The sequence below is a fragment of the Eutrigla gurnardus genome, assembly GCF_963514095.1.
Source record: "Eutrigla gurnardus genome assembly, chromosome: 1".
In the NCBI taxonomy this organism is placed as follows: Eukaryota; Metazoa; Chordata; class Actinopteri; order Perciformes; family Triglidae; genus Eutrigla; species Eutrigla gurnardus.
Window position 1 is genome coordinate 15,802,893 of NC_139915.1, and position 19,752 is coordinate 15,822,644.

The 19,752-nt window shown below is 41.3% G+C and overlaps 1 protein-coding gene across 1 annotated transcript in view; it reads right to left on the bottom strand.

Annotated features, from left to right (window-relative positions):
• Positions 1–19,752, bottom strand: part of LOC311012116 (neural-cadherin) — a gene marked incomplete at its 5' end in the record, with an annotated part of 428,889 nt that overhangs the window by 227,419 nt on the left and 181,718 nt on the right. The window contains one exon of the mRNA XM_084007453.1: positions 2,708–2,880. Within this exon, the coding sequence (XP_083863579.1) occupies positions 2,708–2,880 (173 nt within the window). The remainder of the gene's footprint in view (positions 1–2,707; positions 2,881–19,752) is intronic.

Below are 19,752 nucleotides of genomic sequence, written 5' to 3' on the forward strand. Positions count from 1 at the left end.
AGAATGTTTGATTATTAATCTGCCGCTGTGTTTAAAAGAAATCATGGTTTTCCCAAGAAAAGGTCAAAGGACGGATTTTCTTGTGGTGTTACCACATGGATTCTTTGAGTCATAATAGTGGTTCATTAGGTGCATTCAGTTCTTGGTTAAATGTAAGGTTGCTGCTCCATGTTTGTGTTCTCAATGATTTTGTCAATCACTGAACATGTCAGACACAGAAAGCATTATTATCCTCATTTACACGCTGCCTGGGTTTCACTCACTTCCTCTACCCCCTTTTTCTCTCTGCCCTCTCATCTTCCTCCCTCTAGTTCTTTTCTTCCCGGCTCAATGGAGTGCTGATTCTCATGTGCCACTGACACAGTGGAAGGGAAGGAATCCCTCAGTACTGCTGGTTGATGTCTTGACATCTAATTAATGACAATGGGAATTTTTTTTATCTTTTTCTCTTCTGATCTCTTCTACTCTTCTTTCATGCAACAGTGCTTTACCTAACCTTCAACCCTGCCATCTGAAATCTGAAGCCGTTCAAATGTTTGCCTCCAGTACTTCACATTTTGCTTTGAAGCAACAGATTACAGCGGGATATGCAGGTTTGCATGCATGCATTCACTCATGCAATTTACCAGAGTGCTTTGTGTCACACTTGCTTAGTAAATGTGTAAAGAGCTGGGGTGAGTAGACCAGACAAGGAGCTGACTTGATTGATGTGCCTTAACACAAATTCTATGATTTGTGCAGACTTTCTAGTAGGAACTTTGCATCTGCTCTTCCCAGATTATGTGCTTTTGGCCGACTTCATCAAGACTATGACCTCCTGCATGTACTTGGATAGTGCACAGCCGTGTAGCAGCTGGGAAGACAGTCAGCACCTCCAAGTCTTATACCATATACTTCGCTGGAGTATCTCTGGGTCTTGCTCCCGATTGAGGTGGCTTAGTCAGCAGCAAAGTGATTGTCATGTCAGACTGCTGTGCCAAAGAAGGAGCTGAGAGTGGAGGGAAAGCTCTGGATATACCAAATGATCCAAGCTCTAACCCTCACCTGTGATCATGAGGTTTGAGTAAAGACTGAACGAATGAGATTGCAGAAGCAGTCAAAATTACTTTGCTTCAGTTCACCTTTAGACAGACTGAGGACTGAAACAGTTTGCAGAAGAACTTTTTTTCTGTTCCAATACTTCCAACACTGGTACTTTGGCTCAGATGGATCCAATTTCATACCAGTACTCTCTTTTACCCAAATGTAAAGCTTAAAAACCATTGGGATCATTTTCATTGAAGGGGGCATGAGGCCAAGGACTGCTGTGGCACTAAAGTTGTTGGCTGTTTGTGATTGAAATAATGTCACTCATAGCATTAGCACTGAATTTTGTAATGATGCTGATGAATACTCACCAATCACCAATCAAGTAGTGATAACAACTTATTTTCTACTACAAAAATGAAAGCGTATGTGAAAAAAGTTACCATATGAGAGTGAGTCACAGGTGCTATGACTGTTATTAAATGTTGTCAATGTCTGTAGTCTGGTATTTATGCCACAGATGTTGCCATATCCGGCAACATATGAGGGATCTTGCCTCCCTGTATTTTTTCCTCTTAGTGTGCTCCTATTGCTCCTTTTGTTTTGGTCCACTGATCCAGCTCTGAGTTCCAGAGGGACTATAGTTTATTATAAGATCCGGTATCAAAAGAAGATAAAGGTCCTTGCTGCATCAGTGTCGTGCTGCTGGCTGCCAGTGACAGAGAAAACACTATCTTACGTCAGATGTCTCTACTAACTGAGAAACCAACACTCACATTTTCCCTCTTCTGTTCCAGAACTGCCCTTTTCCCCTCATTTACTTTGTCCACGTTTGACCAAAGGCACACAATTAAACTACTGTGATTTCTCTGCCATCTCCTGTTGTGTTGTTTTTCTTTCTTCTTGATTTCTATTTCATCTTCTGTTATGTTTTTATTTTTATTTTATTTTTTTTGAGGCATTGTGAATGAAGAGGTCAGGGTTTTGTTTGTCTGTTGCAATCAGCATCCTGCCCACAGAAAGAAACGAATGAATCACAGACTTGGAGTACGATGCCAGCAGGAGATTCCCGAGAGAGACATACAGAGCACATGAAAACCGTGGACCGGGAATCCCTCTCTTCTTCATCTTCTCTATTTTCTCTTCTCTCTCATCTTATCATCCATCCCTCTGTGTCTCCCTGCTAAGAGGTGAAGCAGAAAGGGAAGCATTTGGCGCTCACTTTACCCCAGGAGAGAGCGAGTGAAGGTTTACTCAGCAAGCTGGCTCTCCAAATCTTGGCTTGCGCTACCACGTGGGCCTTGGAAAGTCACCTCATTTAAAATTGACACATGACTAGAAAAAAGGTGGAGACACAGCGCTTCCAGAGTGGGTCGGCCTGGGATTTCTCCCACAACCCTCAAAGCTTTAATTAAAAGAGTAAGATGATGTAGGGAAGAGAGACGAGAAGGCACAGAGACGAGGGTCAAGCTAGCTAATCGTTCCTCCAGAGAGCAGAGATAGAGGCTAATAAATAGAGGAGGTAGACAGACAAGATGGGACTGGAGGAGTGAGGGAGGTGAGTTTCATCGTATAAAGACAGGAAAATAGAACGAGGAAAGAATGATACTGTGAGAAGATGCAAACAGAAGAGCAACACTACATTGGTTTAATGCTGTGAGTTTGCCACTCCTTCTCTTACCTTCTCAAAGACAGGCTTGTTGTTATTGACGTCGTCCACTCCCACTATAACCTGGGCTGTGGACACCAAGGCCTGAGGTCCACCTGATGCATTATCATCAGTCGCTGTAACATTGAGGACATATTCAACACCCTGGAGGTAGGGGGGCGGGCTGGAGCGCAGGCGGATCAAACCTGCAACCAAACATAAGGCAACCCAACTCAGTTGGCTGTGACTGATTGAAACACAGCAAATATTTGTTGTTCATCCTTTAATTTTGAGATGAAAAGAAGTCATCAGTACAACATTTTTGTTTTCTGGAATTTGAGCAGACAAAATTGCATAAGCTTTTGAAAATCCCAAATATAATAGAAACGCTTGATCAGATATGGCAATGAAGACATGGAAGGACACGGAATATTTATTCCTGTCCCAGGCCGTTTGGTCTTTCGTCAAGAAATAACATTAATAACCAAATTGAAGAGGCTGCAGTGTAAGCATGCTAACAAGCTAGCCCTGGGCCTCCCTGTCTTGTGCTACTTGTATCTGGAGAGTTGGTGGTGAATCCTGTAGTGTCCAGTCAGTCCTCAGTCCAACATGAGAGGACAAAGAAGAAGAGCTGCCCCCCTGTGCCGTCAATCATAATGAATATACAGGGTCTGAGTTGGTTATCCATCCATCATCTACCGCTTATCCTGTATTGACGGCCACAGGGGGGCTGGAGTCGATCCCAGCTGACATTGGGCGAAGGCAGGGTACACCCTGGACAGGTAACCAGTCTATCACAGGGCCGACATGTAGAGAGAGACAACCATTCACACTCACATTCACACCTATGAGACATACAGAGTCATCAATGAACCTTTACCCATCCTGCATCTTTGGACTGTGGGAGGAAGCCAGAGAACCTGGAGAGAACCCACGCTCACACGGGGAAAACATGCAAACTCCACACAGAAGGAACCCAAACCAGGAAGCGAACCCAGGACCCTCTCTCGACAGTTCTACCCACTACACCACCGTGCAGCCCCTGAGTTGCTTAGTCGGATTAAATCCAAAGTGGCAAGAAAGCAACTTGTATTCTCCTTTCATCCTCCACACCACCAGTAGAGTACTTTATTTGCAGCAGCTCTGGGAGACGGCCTTCAGTTAGCGGCTGCAGCAACTCAAATTTAGCCAGCGCAAACCCCAGCAATGGGAGTCACAAAAGGCTGGAGCTGGGTATAATCTGTCTAATGGCAGCAACAGAAAGTTTGCTGATCTAGTGAAGTCGGGGCGCTCCACCAGGATCAGACTCCTGACGCTGGGGTTTGTGTTGGCTGAATTCCAGCTGTTACAACGCCGCTACCTTAAAGTCTAATCCTGGAGCTGCTGCACACTCTCCTCCCTCCCTCTCCACTTCTGGTGGTAGAGAGGACAAAACTATAATACAAGTGTTTTCGCATTTCTGCCACATTGGATTCAATCAAATGAACACCACAACTAACACACACACACAAACATGGACTTTACAGCTACAAACAGACATATGACTAATTTAAACTACGGACTGATGCCACACATGAAGATAGATATCATATGATAGTAATGTCATGGTTACTGTTTTCTTTTCACCTGAGTGCATATTCTTGCCCTACTGTTAGACCTTGGCTTTGTTTTTTTTTTTAAATGTGTATAACTGATGCCTCAATCTACATTGTCTACTCATTTCATCTCAACAGTAGTGGAGATGAAATGCTGATACTTATTTCTAGCATGTGGCTCGGTACTACATATTCCACCTTTTAATTAGTGTTCACTTCACCACACCCCCAGTGCTTTATCTGGTCCTACATTATTATAACCAGGTAGTTGTCAGTGTTTTAGTCTGTAGTGCGCAAATTACCATTTATTAAATGTAACCCACGCTGAATTGATAGTGTATACCAGGTTATATAGTGAATGACTCTGGGACTAAACCAGAATGAATTCAACAACAGAGGTTTACTAAAGCCCAGAGGGTAAAATGGTATTGACTATTAATTGTAGAGCTGGTGGTTCAATCCTCCCATTCACACGTCGAATAGTCCCGTATACACGTCCATATGCTTCAACAGTGCACTAAAGTCAAACTTTCTCAAAGTTTTGGACATAAGCATCTGCCAAATGATAACAGCGTCATGGTGTGTTTATGGGGCCTAGTTGCTTATGTTCCCTATCTATATTTTCACTGTCAATCTATTCAATAAAGGTTGGAGAAATATTAATTTATTTCAAACTTAATTAAAGATTAAACCTCTTGAGATGCACCATCTCATTTCAACGAGTCCTCAGGCACAAAATATGGCAGCTAAACATTTAAGCACATAAATAATCATAACGATGATGATGAATTAAACAATCAATGTGGTAACATAAACAAGGAGATACACTATAAGGCCTCTCCAACAATCCCAAACCACACCAACAAAGCGTGGAAATAATTTATATCATCATTATGTCAACGTACTGACTCTACTTATAAACTGAAAATGCAGGTGATCACAATAAAAAACAACAACAACTAGATTTAAAATAAGCTGGGAAATAACTATGTGAATTGATCGATCTGAGTTGGGTAAATTCATGTCGCCTGATAGTGTTTCAAACAAATCTGGGCACAGAATTGAATGTCACGATTATTATCCATCCATCCATCCATCCATCCATCCATCCATCCATCGTCTACCGCTTTATCCAGTATTCAGGGTCGCGGGGGAGCTGGAGCCGATCCCAGCTGACATTGGGCGAAGGTAGGGTACATCCTGAGCAGGTCGGCAGTCCATCACAGGGCCGACATGTAGAGAAAGACAACCATTCCCGCTCACATTCACATCTATGGGCAATTTGGAGTCATCAATTATCCTATCCCCATCCTGCATGTCTTTGGACTGTGGGAGGAAGCCTGAGAACCCAGAGGGAACCCACGCTTACACGGGAAGAACAAGCAAACTCCACACAGAAGGAATCCGAACCTGACCCGGGAATCGAACCCGGGACCCTCTCGCAGTGAGGTGACAGTGCTACCCACTACACCACCGTGCAGCCCAAGTCATGATTATCCTGTCAAAAATAACGTTACTGATTATCATCAAAGTATGCTTAAAACTCTTCAAATGATACTAAAACATACTCAAATGAGTTAACCTAACAGTGACTTGAGAAACAAACACGTATTGCAACAGAGAGGGCACACATCTCTTTTTCGTGAAAAACAACATCATGCAACAGGATGGTTGATATAGGTACATTGCATACAGCCAATAAAGGGGAATTCCTGGGCCCTCATTTTTAAACCGTGCGAATGGGTGCATACGATCATTCCTACGCAAAGTGTGGAATTGATCAACTTGTACTTGTACTTAGAAATATGTGTAAATATAAGCACAGCTCACCATGCTTACGCACAGCATCTAGTGGTTGAATAGGGGAACTGCAAACAGAGTGTCACAGCATGCATGAAACAATCCCAACATCCACACTTTCTGTTTTGATTAATAATTACTCACTAAGTATGTTTGTGTAGTTGTGAACATACACGGAGCTTAATTGGTGTCAACATCTATAAAAGACACCAACAACAGGTATTTGAAAATGTAACATGGCTCATCTTGCAATTACTGGATTTAGTAAACGATGCGCCCCACAGCACATTTCCAGAGAGCTGATCTGTTTGGTGAGAGAACAAAGAGGCTTCTGACTCTGAACCACTTCCCGAAAAAGATACAGCTAGGTTCATGCCGTGATTTGGGACCAATGTTGGAGCAAGAAACGAAACAAATGAAAGCCATTCCTGTTCACATCCAAGTCCAGTCCACCGCGGGTTTTTGGCAACCGGCGCGTTCTGATCTATCTCAAATGCCCGAGACAGAAATTTCCCTGGGCCCAAACTACATTCACTTCCCTTACAGGAATCCACAAGCCAAGATCAAACGGGGATTTCACGCTAGATTTCCAAAATATAAGAGGAGCATTAGACTGCACACAGAGCGATAAAAACACAATCACACAACAAATGTAATAATGTCAACAGACAGTGGTTTCATTCCATCAATATACTAATAATATACCTGCACCAACGAACTGAACAGCACCTCAATTTCTGTTGCAGAAAAAATATATATTGTCTTTGCTGTGTGCAATTTTCACGTGGTAGTATTTGATAAGTTGGGATTGGAAGAGTTTTTTCCCAAAAGACCACATTAGCCCAGCAGTAGAGCAACGTTTTGGGCAACAGAAATATGGAGAACGTAGATGGATCCACGTAAACTCTTGCTGAACATGGGCTCAGTTGTTGACCTGCCGCTCCACCAGAAACCTATTCTAAGAGCAGTTAAAATGGGATTGAGTGATCGGATCACAATGGGTTCAAACTTGTTTTATGAGCTGTCCACTTGTGACCGGATCACGCCAGATGCATCTTAATGGTAGCTGTAAACAGAGGCCAAGTTATATCTAATTTCGTGTCCATTCAATGAAGTGGAATAATTGAACACAAAAATCATAGTTGCTTTGATCCTTTGAGAAACTTTTAAACAACTTACCGACTAAAGTTAGCATTTTGCTTTAAATTTGATATATATCTAATATATACAGTATATGATATATCTCAATATATCAGTTTGCACCTACATTATCTAAAAACATTAAAAATTTCAAAAACAACAATTAATATTAACATATTTTTTAACTCCAAATCCAATATTTGTATTTCTGGAAAAGAACATGTGAACTAATACAAACCTATTTCAACCAATAACATCATCCATCTATCTCCAACTTTTCATGGCACAGCGCTAGAGAGGGTCATGAGCTCATCTTGTCAACGATCAAATCAAATTCTTCCCAAGAGTTGTAAAGTGGAGCAGTATTTGTCAGTATTGAACCCAGTCACCCACAAACCAGACATGGACAGATTTGACCAACAAGCCCTTTATGGAAAGATCAAGAGTTACAATGATGAAAACTGTGAAAGCTGTATTTCACATATTCAAACTAGCACACAGTTGATTCTTTTTCACTGGACAGGGTCCTCTTCATAACCATGTGTGATGTGTCTATTTCTGCTTTGCTTCAGTGCACATTTGTACTAAATGGCCTCATTTATATAGCGCTTTTATCCAAAGCGCTTTACAGTAATGACTGACATTCACCCATTCATACACTGACGGCGGAGTCAACCACGCAGGGCGACAGCCAGCTCGTCAGGAGTAATTAGGGTGAGGTGTCTTGCTCAGAGACACCAGGCACTCAGCTAGGAGGAGCCGGGGATCAAACCAGCAATCTTGCGGTTGCCAGCCAACCCACTCTACCTCCTGAGCTAATGCCCCCCATACTAAAATTACATACTAAATTACTTAACAGGTGGAAATGCTTTAAAAACAAATTGGATTGTCCCCATGACTAAAATAATTAATACTTTTTTTTAAAAAGAGAGAGAGGGAGTAATAATAAATAAAACATCTCTCCGCAAATGCCACAATAGGGCACTTTAAGATAGCAAGAAATACAAATGAAAACCTGTGATTTTTCAATTGTTTTAGAGGATTGATTGTCTTTGTATTCATGGACAGATGACTCTTATACATAAAGTTAAGTTTTGACATCCCAAAGTAGAGTGAACAAGGTTGAAAATAACCCATGTTTGCAAACAGTTCCCTTTGAAATAAGAAGAAACAAATAAAGTCATGAGAGAGAAGTTTGTGGTTTGGTTTTTAGCACCAAGAGAGATTTCATTAATTATGGCCTCACAAAATATGAATAGTTATATTGATTGGTATTCCCTTTACGTGCCATCGTTCTTGCATTCCATTTTGTCCTCTCTCTCTGTCTGGTGTGGGAGTCTCATCTGCATCCCTCTCTGCTTTGAATGACTCTCCTCCACTCTATATTTATTTTACCCTCTGGTACTCTGTTTACTTTGTATGTGCTTGTGTAAGAGTGTGTGTGTGTGGGCTAAAAGTGTGGACACACTTATTACATCCCCCTTATCTTCAGGGGCAGGGGCAGGTGCTATGGCTGTCATGTGTTCACTTGGTTGCTGTTACATGAGAAAGCCTGAAATTTGAATCATATGTACACTTATCTGTGTGTGTGTGTGTGTGTGTGTGTGTGTGTGTGTGTGTGTGTGTGTGTGTGTGTGTACTATTCATCCTTCTATCTCTGTTTACCAGACCTAAGGAACCGATGACACAGATTGCAACCAGATGATATATGATGAGATTATTTTTTTTAGTTCATTTTTTTTCTGGGGATTGTGTGTGTGTGTGTGTGTGTGTGTGTGTGTGTGTGTGTGTGTGTGTGCGTGTGCGTGTGTGCGTGTGTGTGTGTGTGCATGACACATGCTGGAGGAAGATTTGCGTTGTACTGAATTGCAGATGTGTCTTTGGAAAGTATTGATAAAAGGATAACAGGATCAAGCAAAGAGGAGAATTGGTATTCTGCTCAAGATAATGCTACACAAGCTCATCATTTGAGAGATGCACATGCAGTATGTCCCTCCTGTTTGCCTTCCAGTATGTGTGTGTGTGTGTGTGTGTTGTTGCACAAGAGATGGAGGATTGCCATGGAGGGGGTGGTGGGCCTCGAGGTGTTTGTCATAATGGCTGGTTCCCTGGCACGGCTGTCCATGGTTAAGGGTATATGGAGGAGTGTGTGCACGCGTGTGTTTATGTGTAAGAGATAGAAATAGACAGGAAAGAGAGTGGCAAAGATGATTCCAATTTAGTGGAGGGTAAGAGGAGGAAGCGACGCCTCAAGAAAGACATGTCACATGCAGAGTGCCACATACACATCCAAAAAAATACTCACATACACACACACACCTACACAATGAAATACACACGGGTGCAAGCACTTATATTCCACAAGCACTGCTGCAGAGGTTAATGCAGGTTTTTTCCGGCCAGACCACAGCCAGCCACCACTATGCAGAAAAGTGAGGGGATGTTTTACAACAGCTTGTATGAAGATCTTTAATAAGTCCTGCAGCCTGTTATTTCATGGCAACATCACATTGCCTTCATAAAATCCAGATTCTGTGGTTTAATGCAAATCCACCACATGCATGTCGTTTTAAGCTGTTTTCGGTTTTATCAGTCTTGCAAAGTTGCCCCAATTTTAACAACACAAAATAGCAGTGTTAATACGCCCTCTTGGCTAAGCATTATGATATTCTTTACCAAAGTAAAACGCAAATGCGTTTAGTATTAAAGATATGCATGACATAATTCCTTCATGCCTCTGCTGTCTCAATGTTTTCATTCTGGATTGGCCCAGAAAGCCTTGCAATCTTGCAACAATTAAATGTTTTAAACTTCAATTTCCCCAAAAAGGTAGGACAGCATATTTGAACGATTCCATAAAAGTATATAAGACGTTGAGTTTGTCACAAAATTGGGATCTTTGTAACCAACTGTGACACACGATAGAAGCGGATGACTGAAAGGAAGAAATCTATAAATCTCTGAGAGGAATATTTCACATTATGATATTGTATATTATTTAAACACAAAGTATCAAAGTGCCTTGATTTTCCGTGTTTGTTTTTACCGATCCCATGTTGGTGTATTGTCAAGCTAAAGGGAAATATAGCTTAACAAACCCAAATCAAGATCCAATCTCTTTCTCAGACCAAGCAAGCTGAATTTGTCCAAACCAGTTGTCTGCTTGTCAGCAGGATTATGGAAAAACTACCAGCCCAATTTAATGAAACTTGGTGGGAGGGTGAAGCATGGGCCAAGGAAGAACCCATTAAATGTTGGAGTGGATCTGAATCAATGGGCCTATTCAGAAATTATTTTTGGGGCATGAGGCATTTTGCCTTGACAGAGGTATGTGCTCTCTAAGTGCCCTTCTAGTTTGATTTGTAACTTTATACAATATGTAGTGATGTCCAAATGAAGCTTCGTGAAGCATTTTCTTTATTTTCTGAGCCCAATAGATGGCGCCCTCTGTTCAACAAAGGGTTTAAAGCAATGGAAATATATCGGCCTTCAACCCTTTGTTGAACAGAGAGCGCCATCTATTGGGCTCAGAAAATAAAGAAAATGCTTCACGAAGCTTCATTTGGACATCACTAACAATATGCACATACTTTTTGATTAAACCATTTGTTTCTGTATTTGGCACACCTATATTTGATTTATAATAATAAAAGGACATTACAGGACATGTTGGGAGAAAGGAAAGGGGATAACAGGCAAAAGTGGTACCCAGTCCAGAAACTGGCTATGTTGGGATTACAGGGAAGGTCTAGTAAATCCGCAAGGATGACATCAAAACCCTTTTTTTACATGTTACATAAGAGGTCAAAGATAAGGATGTCAGGTTGTGCAATCCGCTTTGAGTATGGATGAACATGCATTGATTATACTAAAGAAGAAGTCAACTCCTGATAATTAGGCAAGTGCATATGTGTATGACACACCATTTGTATGTAGATTTATTAAACAACTATAATTTGTACTCTGTATTGAGGCGAGCTGCTGATATAATCTTTACGGTCATGACATGACTTCCATTACGCTTCAGATATACAGCATATTTGAAATAGGCAACACTGTAGAGGAATAAAGGAGTTTGCAAGCTTATGATATACAGTGAGGTCAAATATTCACTCAGAAGAAATCAATAATTATAACGATGGAAACATTTCACAATAAAACGTGTTAAGAATCAGGCTGATCTCAATATTTAACTGTAAGTTCTCAGCATGGTTAATGCATGGAGGCCTAATCAACCGGTACACTCAAGGTTGCATCACATTTCTTTGCATTTAAAGAAATAGCTGAACCCTCCATTCTGTACAAACTACTAAGTATGCATATGCAATTCACTCTGCTCCTTCTTTGACGCAGACCAGGCTTTTCATGTATTTACTTTTTCATGCTGGTGTTGCTGACATTCAGTCGAGGTTTGGCCATTTCAGCAGCTAGATGTATTCAGGCCAAATCTCCCACCTGGACACCTTTACTATGATACAAAAAAAAGCAATTTGCTCATACTCTAAAACGACAGTAGCCTGGAGGGTTTGCTCCCAATTTCTCATTATCCAAACCCAAATAGGCTATTGAATGCTATGTGGCTGGGGCTGATAGGGATTGCATTGTAGAATAGGCTTAGGAGAGATCGTGACAAATAAAAGATAGGGTTCAATGACACTAAAATTAGAACAATTGTGTGCTACAAAAACAGGAAGCGACTAGGGTCATCAAAAATGCTCACAAAAGATGAACAAGACTTTCATATGCTGATTCTTTCAGTACTGTAATTGATGTTGACAGCAATTGTATCTTTATGAGCTATTAATATGAACAGCAAGTGGCACAATAGGTTCTAAATGTACAGTAAATATTATTGAGAATAAACTGTACACGTGTCAAGGATCATGAAACTCTGCTTGACTGGTGTAAATCAAAGGGTTGTGAGCCAGCATAGCAGATCTTTGAACTGAATGCTATTGTCAGCATGCTAACATGCTCACAATGACAAAGCTGTCTTGGAGGTTTAGCAACGTGGTAGATGCAGCCTTCATCGGAGGCGGGAGGGAAAGACATTCGTTTGGCACATATTTGAACACAAACCCCCCTTTCAGACCAACAATTTTTTGGCTGGGTAAAACATTTCCTCTCCTCTCAAAATAAAAACAAAGTGGAAAAACACATTTTTGGTAACTCATGTTTTTAATAGTATTATTTCATGTCCATTCCAATGGACGCCACGACGAGATAGGCATAAAATGTCATAAAAAAAATAAGGCCAAATTTTTCCACATAGTAATCAATCAGGTATGACCTTAACATCTGGAACGGGATGATTGCATGATTTTGAGTCTGTACAGTTCTGAACATGCACATGAACTTGATAGGGGTATCACAGCATGGGTAGGGAACAGTAGTGAGGTCATCACCAGGAAAACCCAGAGCCTGCAAGAAGATAGAGAAATGACGCAATCTGAAAATGCACATGAACACAATAGATGTATGATTGTACATAAGATTACCGAAAAAAAAAAAAATCAGTTTCCTTCAGTAAACTATCGTTGAATTTCCAACACATAAACATGCTTTTTATAGTAGGCTAATGAACTGAAGCACGTTTACTTGGAATAGAACTGGAACTTAAGACATCAGCTTGTGGATGTTTTCATGTACACTCATTTTCGATGAGCAGCCTTGAAGCAGTTTCGGTGTGGCACAGAGCACAAGTGGATGTTTCACTTGTCACAAAAGATGTGTGTCTTTCCTGTACAGTATGGCTACTTGCATCTGGTAGCCTCTTTCTTTTCATCATAATTTGGCATGTGATCAACCATGTCAAACTGCACTTCACATAGAGCCCTTACATTCTGAATTGGTCTGTGAGCTGAACTGTGGGGGACACGCTGTGGTTCTGGAGACATACTGGATCTTCCACGTTTTGTTGCCATGTTTTATGGACTCTCACCAGACACTGGGCCACATTCATCCTGAAATGGAGGAGATCCTGGATGTTTTTGGTCTGGATATTAGCCCTTTTGGCATCCAGCCTGTACTCCAACCAACTGCTGACCACATCCATGTCAAAAGCATTTGTGATCATTCTCAGGGTCCACTTTTTTGACCGAATTTCTGTACGGTACAGACTGACAAGTTGATTAAGCAGGTCAATGCCACCCATTGCTTCATTGTACAGCTTAACCACCTCTGGATGGGACACCATCAAAAATTGCCCCTTCTTTTTGTCCCACCACTGACAAAGTTGGAGGCCATTACAACTGGTCTGTTATCATATCATTCGACCAGTGCCACCTTACCATCACGGCTTACAACTTCATCATAGCTTCATCAAGGCTTTTTGGCCATCTCTTTGTCAGACTGGCAAAGTGAGACAACCTTGCTGTCCCAGCGGCATGAATTTTCCTCTCAGCCAGAAGCTCCAGAAGATTGTACGTTGTGAAATAATTGTCAAAATACAACTTGTGGTTGTCCTCGGTGATCCGCTGGCTAAGATGGTACACCACTCCAGCACCAAGTCCTAGCTGCTTCCTGTGCTCTTCTGATAGCTCCATTGTAGTGCCTTGGTGGAGCAGGAAGTCGTAGGCCATGCCACTTTTCCCACACAACAAGTATATTTTTACCCCCCATGGGTGTGGCTGGCCTTTGATGAACTGTTTCGTTCTCCTCTAGTGAAAGCTCCAAGCATCTACTGCATATGGCATCAAAGAGAGGACATACCTTGAAAAACACATCATTGTTGTCAGCTGGCTTCTCAAAATTGTTGACCAAATGCAAATGTAACTGGTGCTGGAAGAATTTGGAGGTGGCATTGTGTTTTGAAAAATACCAATGTCCATCCCAGCTTCCCAGTACATGGTTTCTCTTGGCATTTTCATCACTCCCATAGCAAGGTGGAGACTGATTACGGTTCTGCCTCTCCTGGACTTGTCGGTTTGAAACATAGTGTACCACTTTGCATGGCATAAACATTAGTGTTGTCAGCCATTAAATTGAAGATCTCATCTGGTATATACTGTCTGAAGTATTCATAGGGTCTCATGGGACGATCCTCATGAATTGGAGAATTCTCAAAGGAAGTGTCCATGATTGTAGTGAACGGCCTGTGATGCCACTTGATTTCTTCCTTCCTGTCCTCCTCTGTCCTCATCCGTCACTACACTGTCTTTCTCCTCTATCTTAATCTCATTTGCCACATCAAGTTCTTCTGGCATGCATGTAACCTCTCAGCTGTCCTTTTCTGAATCTAATAACAAGTTTTAAGTATTCTTACTCTTGAACTATTATACATTCCATTTGGATCTTACATAATACATTGAATTGATAAAAAACATACTAATAAATAAAAACATTCTTAATTTCTAAATTGACCACGTCTCACTCCTCACAGACGTTCAAGGAATTGTTAGTAAACCTGCCCAACTCCTGATGTCCATTGCAAAAATCCCGAAATTTTAATATATCATATATGTAATAACTTCAAAATATAATCACTTGTAACAGTTAAAATGATACTGTCAGAAAATTTGTTTGGCCAGCATGAACATAAATGTATATTTTGAAAATGGGCACTTACTCTTTCCTCTCTGCAGTTGCTACGCCATGCTTGTCTTGTCCGATGTCTGTCACTAGGCTTGTTCGAGATGAGCCAGGCCTGCGCAGAATCGATCGCCGCACAATGCATGCCAGTTAGTTTTGTGTCCGACTTGATCTGACGTCTGAGCTCATTGGCTCTTAGTTTTGACAAGAAACGGCACGTTTAGTAGAAAATGCAAATTTCCTGTGTGATTCTAATATTTAACGCTAGATCGTGGGCTGTTAGTCTCATGTTGTGCAATACAAGTTAAATCTGTTAACAAACATATCTTATGTGGTTGATAATATTAATAATAATCATAATAACGACAATAAAATAGGTTATTTATATAGACCTTATTAGAACGAGCGATTACCCTACGGAGTGCTTTAAAGGTCCCATATTATACTGTTTTTCATCGATTTCACACAGCTGTCAGAGGTCCAACAACACTGTATTCGATATGCATTGCCCCAAACCCATCCGTGGTCCTGAATTTCAGCTGTCTAAAAGTTGCTCTGCTGAGCTCTCCTGAGAATAGGTTGGTTCTGTACCTGCACCTTTAAATGCTAATGAGCTCCGTCTGTCATCGCCTACTTGGAGAGAGACGGAGACGATGCCGCTTACGCTAGCGGCAGCATGCGCCAATGGTTATGGTGGATGTATCGCTATGGCTCGCCTATGTGACTCAGGGAAGTTGCTGGGTCCCGTATGGTTGGGACAGATCATTTAACAAGGGTCAGTGTCGAGGCAAAGCCAGCTTTGTACTAGGGCTGGGCGATATGGACCAAAAGTCATATCTCGATATTTTCAAGCAAAATGTCGATGTAAGATAAATATCGATATTTGTCGTCTTTCAAAATCAAGCACCACTGTGCATTCATTTCCAGCTTGCCTGCGTCCTTGTGCCCGTAACCAGCTGATTGCAAACTCAATCCTAAATTTGTAAAATGAATCAGTCTGTCCAGACAAAATCGCGCAAGTTGCTAATGGACATTATGGGCCCTAGTTTCGTAGACCAGGCGCAGTCAGCTTTCAGCGCACCTGCGCCGCGCCGACGGGGTGTGTCCGCCTGGATTTTGCAAGTTTAATAATAACAATGCCGATATTATAAAAAACAGTAGAGAGAGAGGGAGATGTTTTGGTCCGAGAGGCTGAGTTTCCGTTACGCGTGCCATCCGCCTTTGATCTGACGTCAGATGTGACGGGACAATCTATATAGATATACATTCACGTGTTGATTCAATTAGTTGCATTAAATAGTGTTTGTTGTGATTGTTTATTGCATTTAAATGCCTGTGAGGTCTTGGTGACGTGTGCGCACTGCGCGCCGTCAGCCAAACTTCCACTCCGCCAGCTGTGATTCGCATTGAATGAATGGACTTCATTTACGCCTTGCGCCGAAAGTAGACCAGGTTGGAGCTGGCGAGCTTTCAGCGCAGTCTCGGCGAGGCTTTTTGCCACGAAACTTCCGCTACGCCAAGCTGAATGTGTGACGCCTCCCCCTGCTGCGCCGCCACACCCATCTTGGCGCAGGCGATCCACCAAACTGCCAAACTGACCGTGCGCAAGGCTGCGCGGGTCGAAACTTGCATTGCGCCGGCTCCGCCACCCTGCGCCGCCCTGCGCTGCGCCACAAAACTAGGGCCCTATGTGTCTGCATGTCTACTTTGAATGTGGTAGAACAGTGGTTAAATAAAAAGCAAAATGCGGCATTCAATGTGCCGTCAGCCTGTCATGAGCCGCAAATCTTTCGGAGACGAACCAGGATGTGTAACGGCCGCTCCGATGCATCATGGAACATTTTTTTACTGTGTGTAACTTATAAAAGAAGGTTCTGGTTTATTAAATAATTGCAAAGTTTGCAACCCTGGCAAAACAACTAGGCTACGGTCGGTACAGACAGTAGCGCTCCATGGCGTCACCGGACTTCACATCGGACTGCTTCAGTAACGAGGGTCAGTACAAAGCTGGCTTTGCCTCGACAGTGACAACTTCGCCTGAGCCACATAGGCGAGCCATAGCGATAAATCCACATAAACATTGGCGCATGCTGCCGCTAGCAAGCTGCATCGTCTCCGTGGCTCTACTAGTAGGCAATGACAGACGGAGCACATTAGCATTTAAAGGTGCAGGCACAGAAACAGCCTGTTCTCAGGAGAGCTCAGCAGACCTCATTTGAGCAACTTTTAGACCATTCAGGACCATGGATGGATTTGGGGCAATGCTTATCGAAAACAGTGTTGTTGGACCTCTGACAGCTGTGTGAAATTGATGAAAAACAGTATAATATAGGATCTTTAATACAGTATAACTTTCAAACTTTACTTATGTGCACTATGATATTACCTCAACAGCAGATAAACTACTATACTGTATAGCGTTTTAGTGGCATTATTTCATACTTCATATTGTTATACTTATTTGACTCTTTCTTTCTTCTCTTTCTCTGATAAAGCAACTGGAGCTGTACAATTTCCCAAGGGGTTATGAAATTATTATGATATTGATTCTACAGATCACGTTTAACAGGATGTTAAATCTTCCTGTCAAATCTTCGAAGGCCGATGGAAACTGTCTGACTGGAATGCAGCTTTTAGGCTCCGCCTCCTGCTGCTCTCCCTGCTCTCGTCTCCTTTCCAGGCGAGGCGCAGTTCATCTGGAACGCGCCTACTCTCCCATATCGTGCTCAAACAATTCATAACATGATTTTGATTGGATAATCAGGATCCAAACAGTAACCAGCATTGTTGACATCATTCAATTACAGTATTTATTGGTTTAGAGACAAAAATATGTCATGACCATTCCAATGGGGTTAAAGCAGGGGTTCCCGAAGTGGGGGTCAGGACCCCCCGGGGGGGTCGCGAGATGCCGATGGGGGGGTTGCAAGATGATTTTCATTACTTTGACTAAGATGTTCTTCAGGTAACATGGAAATGAAAGTATTGTGTCAAAATCAAGTTTGCACATGACAGCAACAATGTTCACTCATACATTACATGGAGATGACTTTGACTGAGCTATTCTGCTTTTATCTTATAATAAATTACTTATGTAAAATCACATCATGTTGTCAGGCTGGTCTGTTCTTTTTTGTTGTGGTTATGCCCGTGTTTGTATAAGCCTATTAGTGCATGCATCCTGTATGCATGCATAATGTTTCAGGCATATTACGGGGGCGCCAGTCTCTGGCACTGTTATTTTTGGGGTCGCAGGCTGAAAAGTTTGGGAACCCCTGACTGAAGGATAACAATTCATTCTGGGGGGGATATAAATGTTGTATCATAATCCATCCAATCATTATTGGATATTTAACTTAAAACCACACATTTCCATGTCTTGCTGGCGTAAGAAAGAATGTTTGGGAATCACGAATGTCAGCACAAAATCTTGTGCCAATGTATCTGAGAAAGATTACATTTTTCACTGGGCCAGTGTAATTCCATCAGCAGACTATAGCAACATTTAAGGAATCACCATTTGTCCTCTGGGGAACATGGATGTCTTAATAGATTTCATGACAATCCATCCAATAGCTAGAAATGGATATTTCAGTCTGAACCGCAGTGCTAGTTGGAAGAAAAGTTTGGTCTGCTTTGCCCAGGCTACGAGATAATCTACAGACCTCACAATGAACACTTGTCATGTACATGACTTTACTGAAGAAATAGTCCCTATGAGATCGGTTGTTGTGTGCTCCATGTATTGTCCAGAGTAACTGTTTCTTGAAATATATGTCGCTGGTTAATTTTTATGTATTTTATAATGCTTTGAACATGTCATTCCCCTCAAACTTTACCTTAAAACTTGGACATTCAAACCAAAATGAACTGCATTAAATGAGGACTTTTGTGAACAGACCGTTTACATTACAGTTTTTTTCAGTCGCTAACAAGCGTTTGTCCAACCAGTTGTCACATTTTCAAAACTCTAAACACAATTAGCACAGCATCGGTCTTCTGTGGCCATACCATTCACACATTTCATGTCGTTTTCACACAATATGCAGTCAGTGAACACACTTCCACAATGCTTACATTTTCTTAACAGACAAGCTATACCTCCCAACAAAATTATGGATTGTTTTTGTATTATTTACGAATGTTAACACACAACATCCCACAATAGCAAAAACAATATTCAAAACCTTATACAGTATAAAAACCTCTGCTTCAGCAATGATATCAGTTCAAAAACAATATATCTCAGCAAACAAACAATTGACTAATTGACACACAGCTGATTTATGTTTGCTAAATTGGGCTGGTTTAGACTTAGTGGCAGGGGCTATTTTTTTTCTATTACACTGACACTTATACAGTGAAAGGAGGACTTTGAGGAGTGATGTTTTCGGAAACAAACAGAAAAAGACAAACTTTTTATCTGGGCTTTTTGCTGTTGTTTTTTTGTTCAGAATGCTCTTGTGTGTTTCATGGATATTGTGTTCAATGTAAGCAATACTGTAAAACTTTTTCTGTTCTATCATACTGTAAACAGTATTTCTACTGTATCCCCTGTAGTAAAAAGTAAAGGAAAAAAACTGATTTGCTTTTTACTGGAATGCTTTTGAATGTCAACATTACATGTAGACATAGTTCCCAACCAAGAAATGTAGTGTAAAAACGGTGGATTGCATGTTTTGCATGCAAATACCTGTAAAACCGAAACATAAAAGTCTATGCAGTTTTTTGTAATGTCAACAATAGCTAGTATTTTGAAACCTGGTGTACTTTGATTGACTACATGTACCTTGTGAAGTAAAAACAAGCGTTATTCTTTGACAGAATAATTTCATTTTGAGTCAGATTTCCAGCGTTTTGGTAAAGTTAGTGTGTGCAGAGAAATATGTGTTCTATTTTGAAATGAAGAGTTAGTATATATTTAACAAAATGTGTTTTTCAGAAGAAAATTATCCATTTGGCCAATTGTGTTTTGTAGGTGTGAGTCTGTGTTAAGAGTTTAGAAAAAGTATC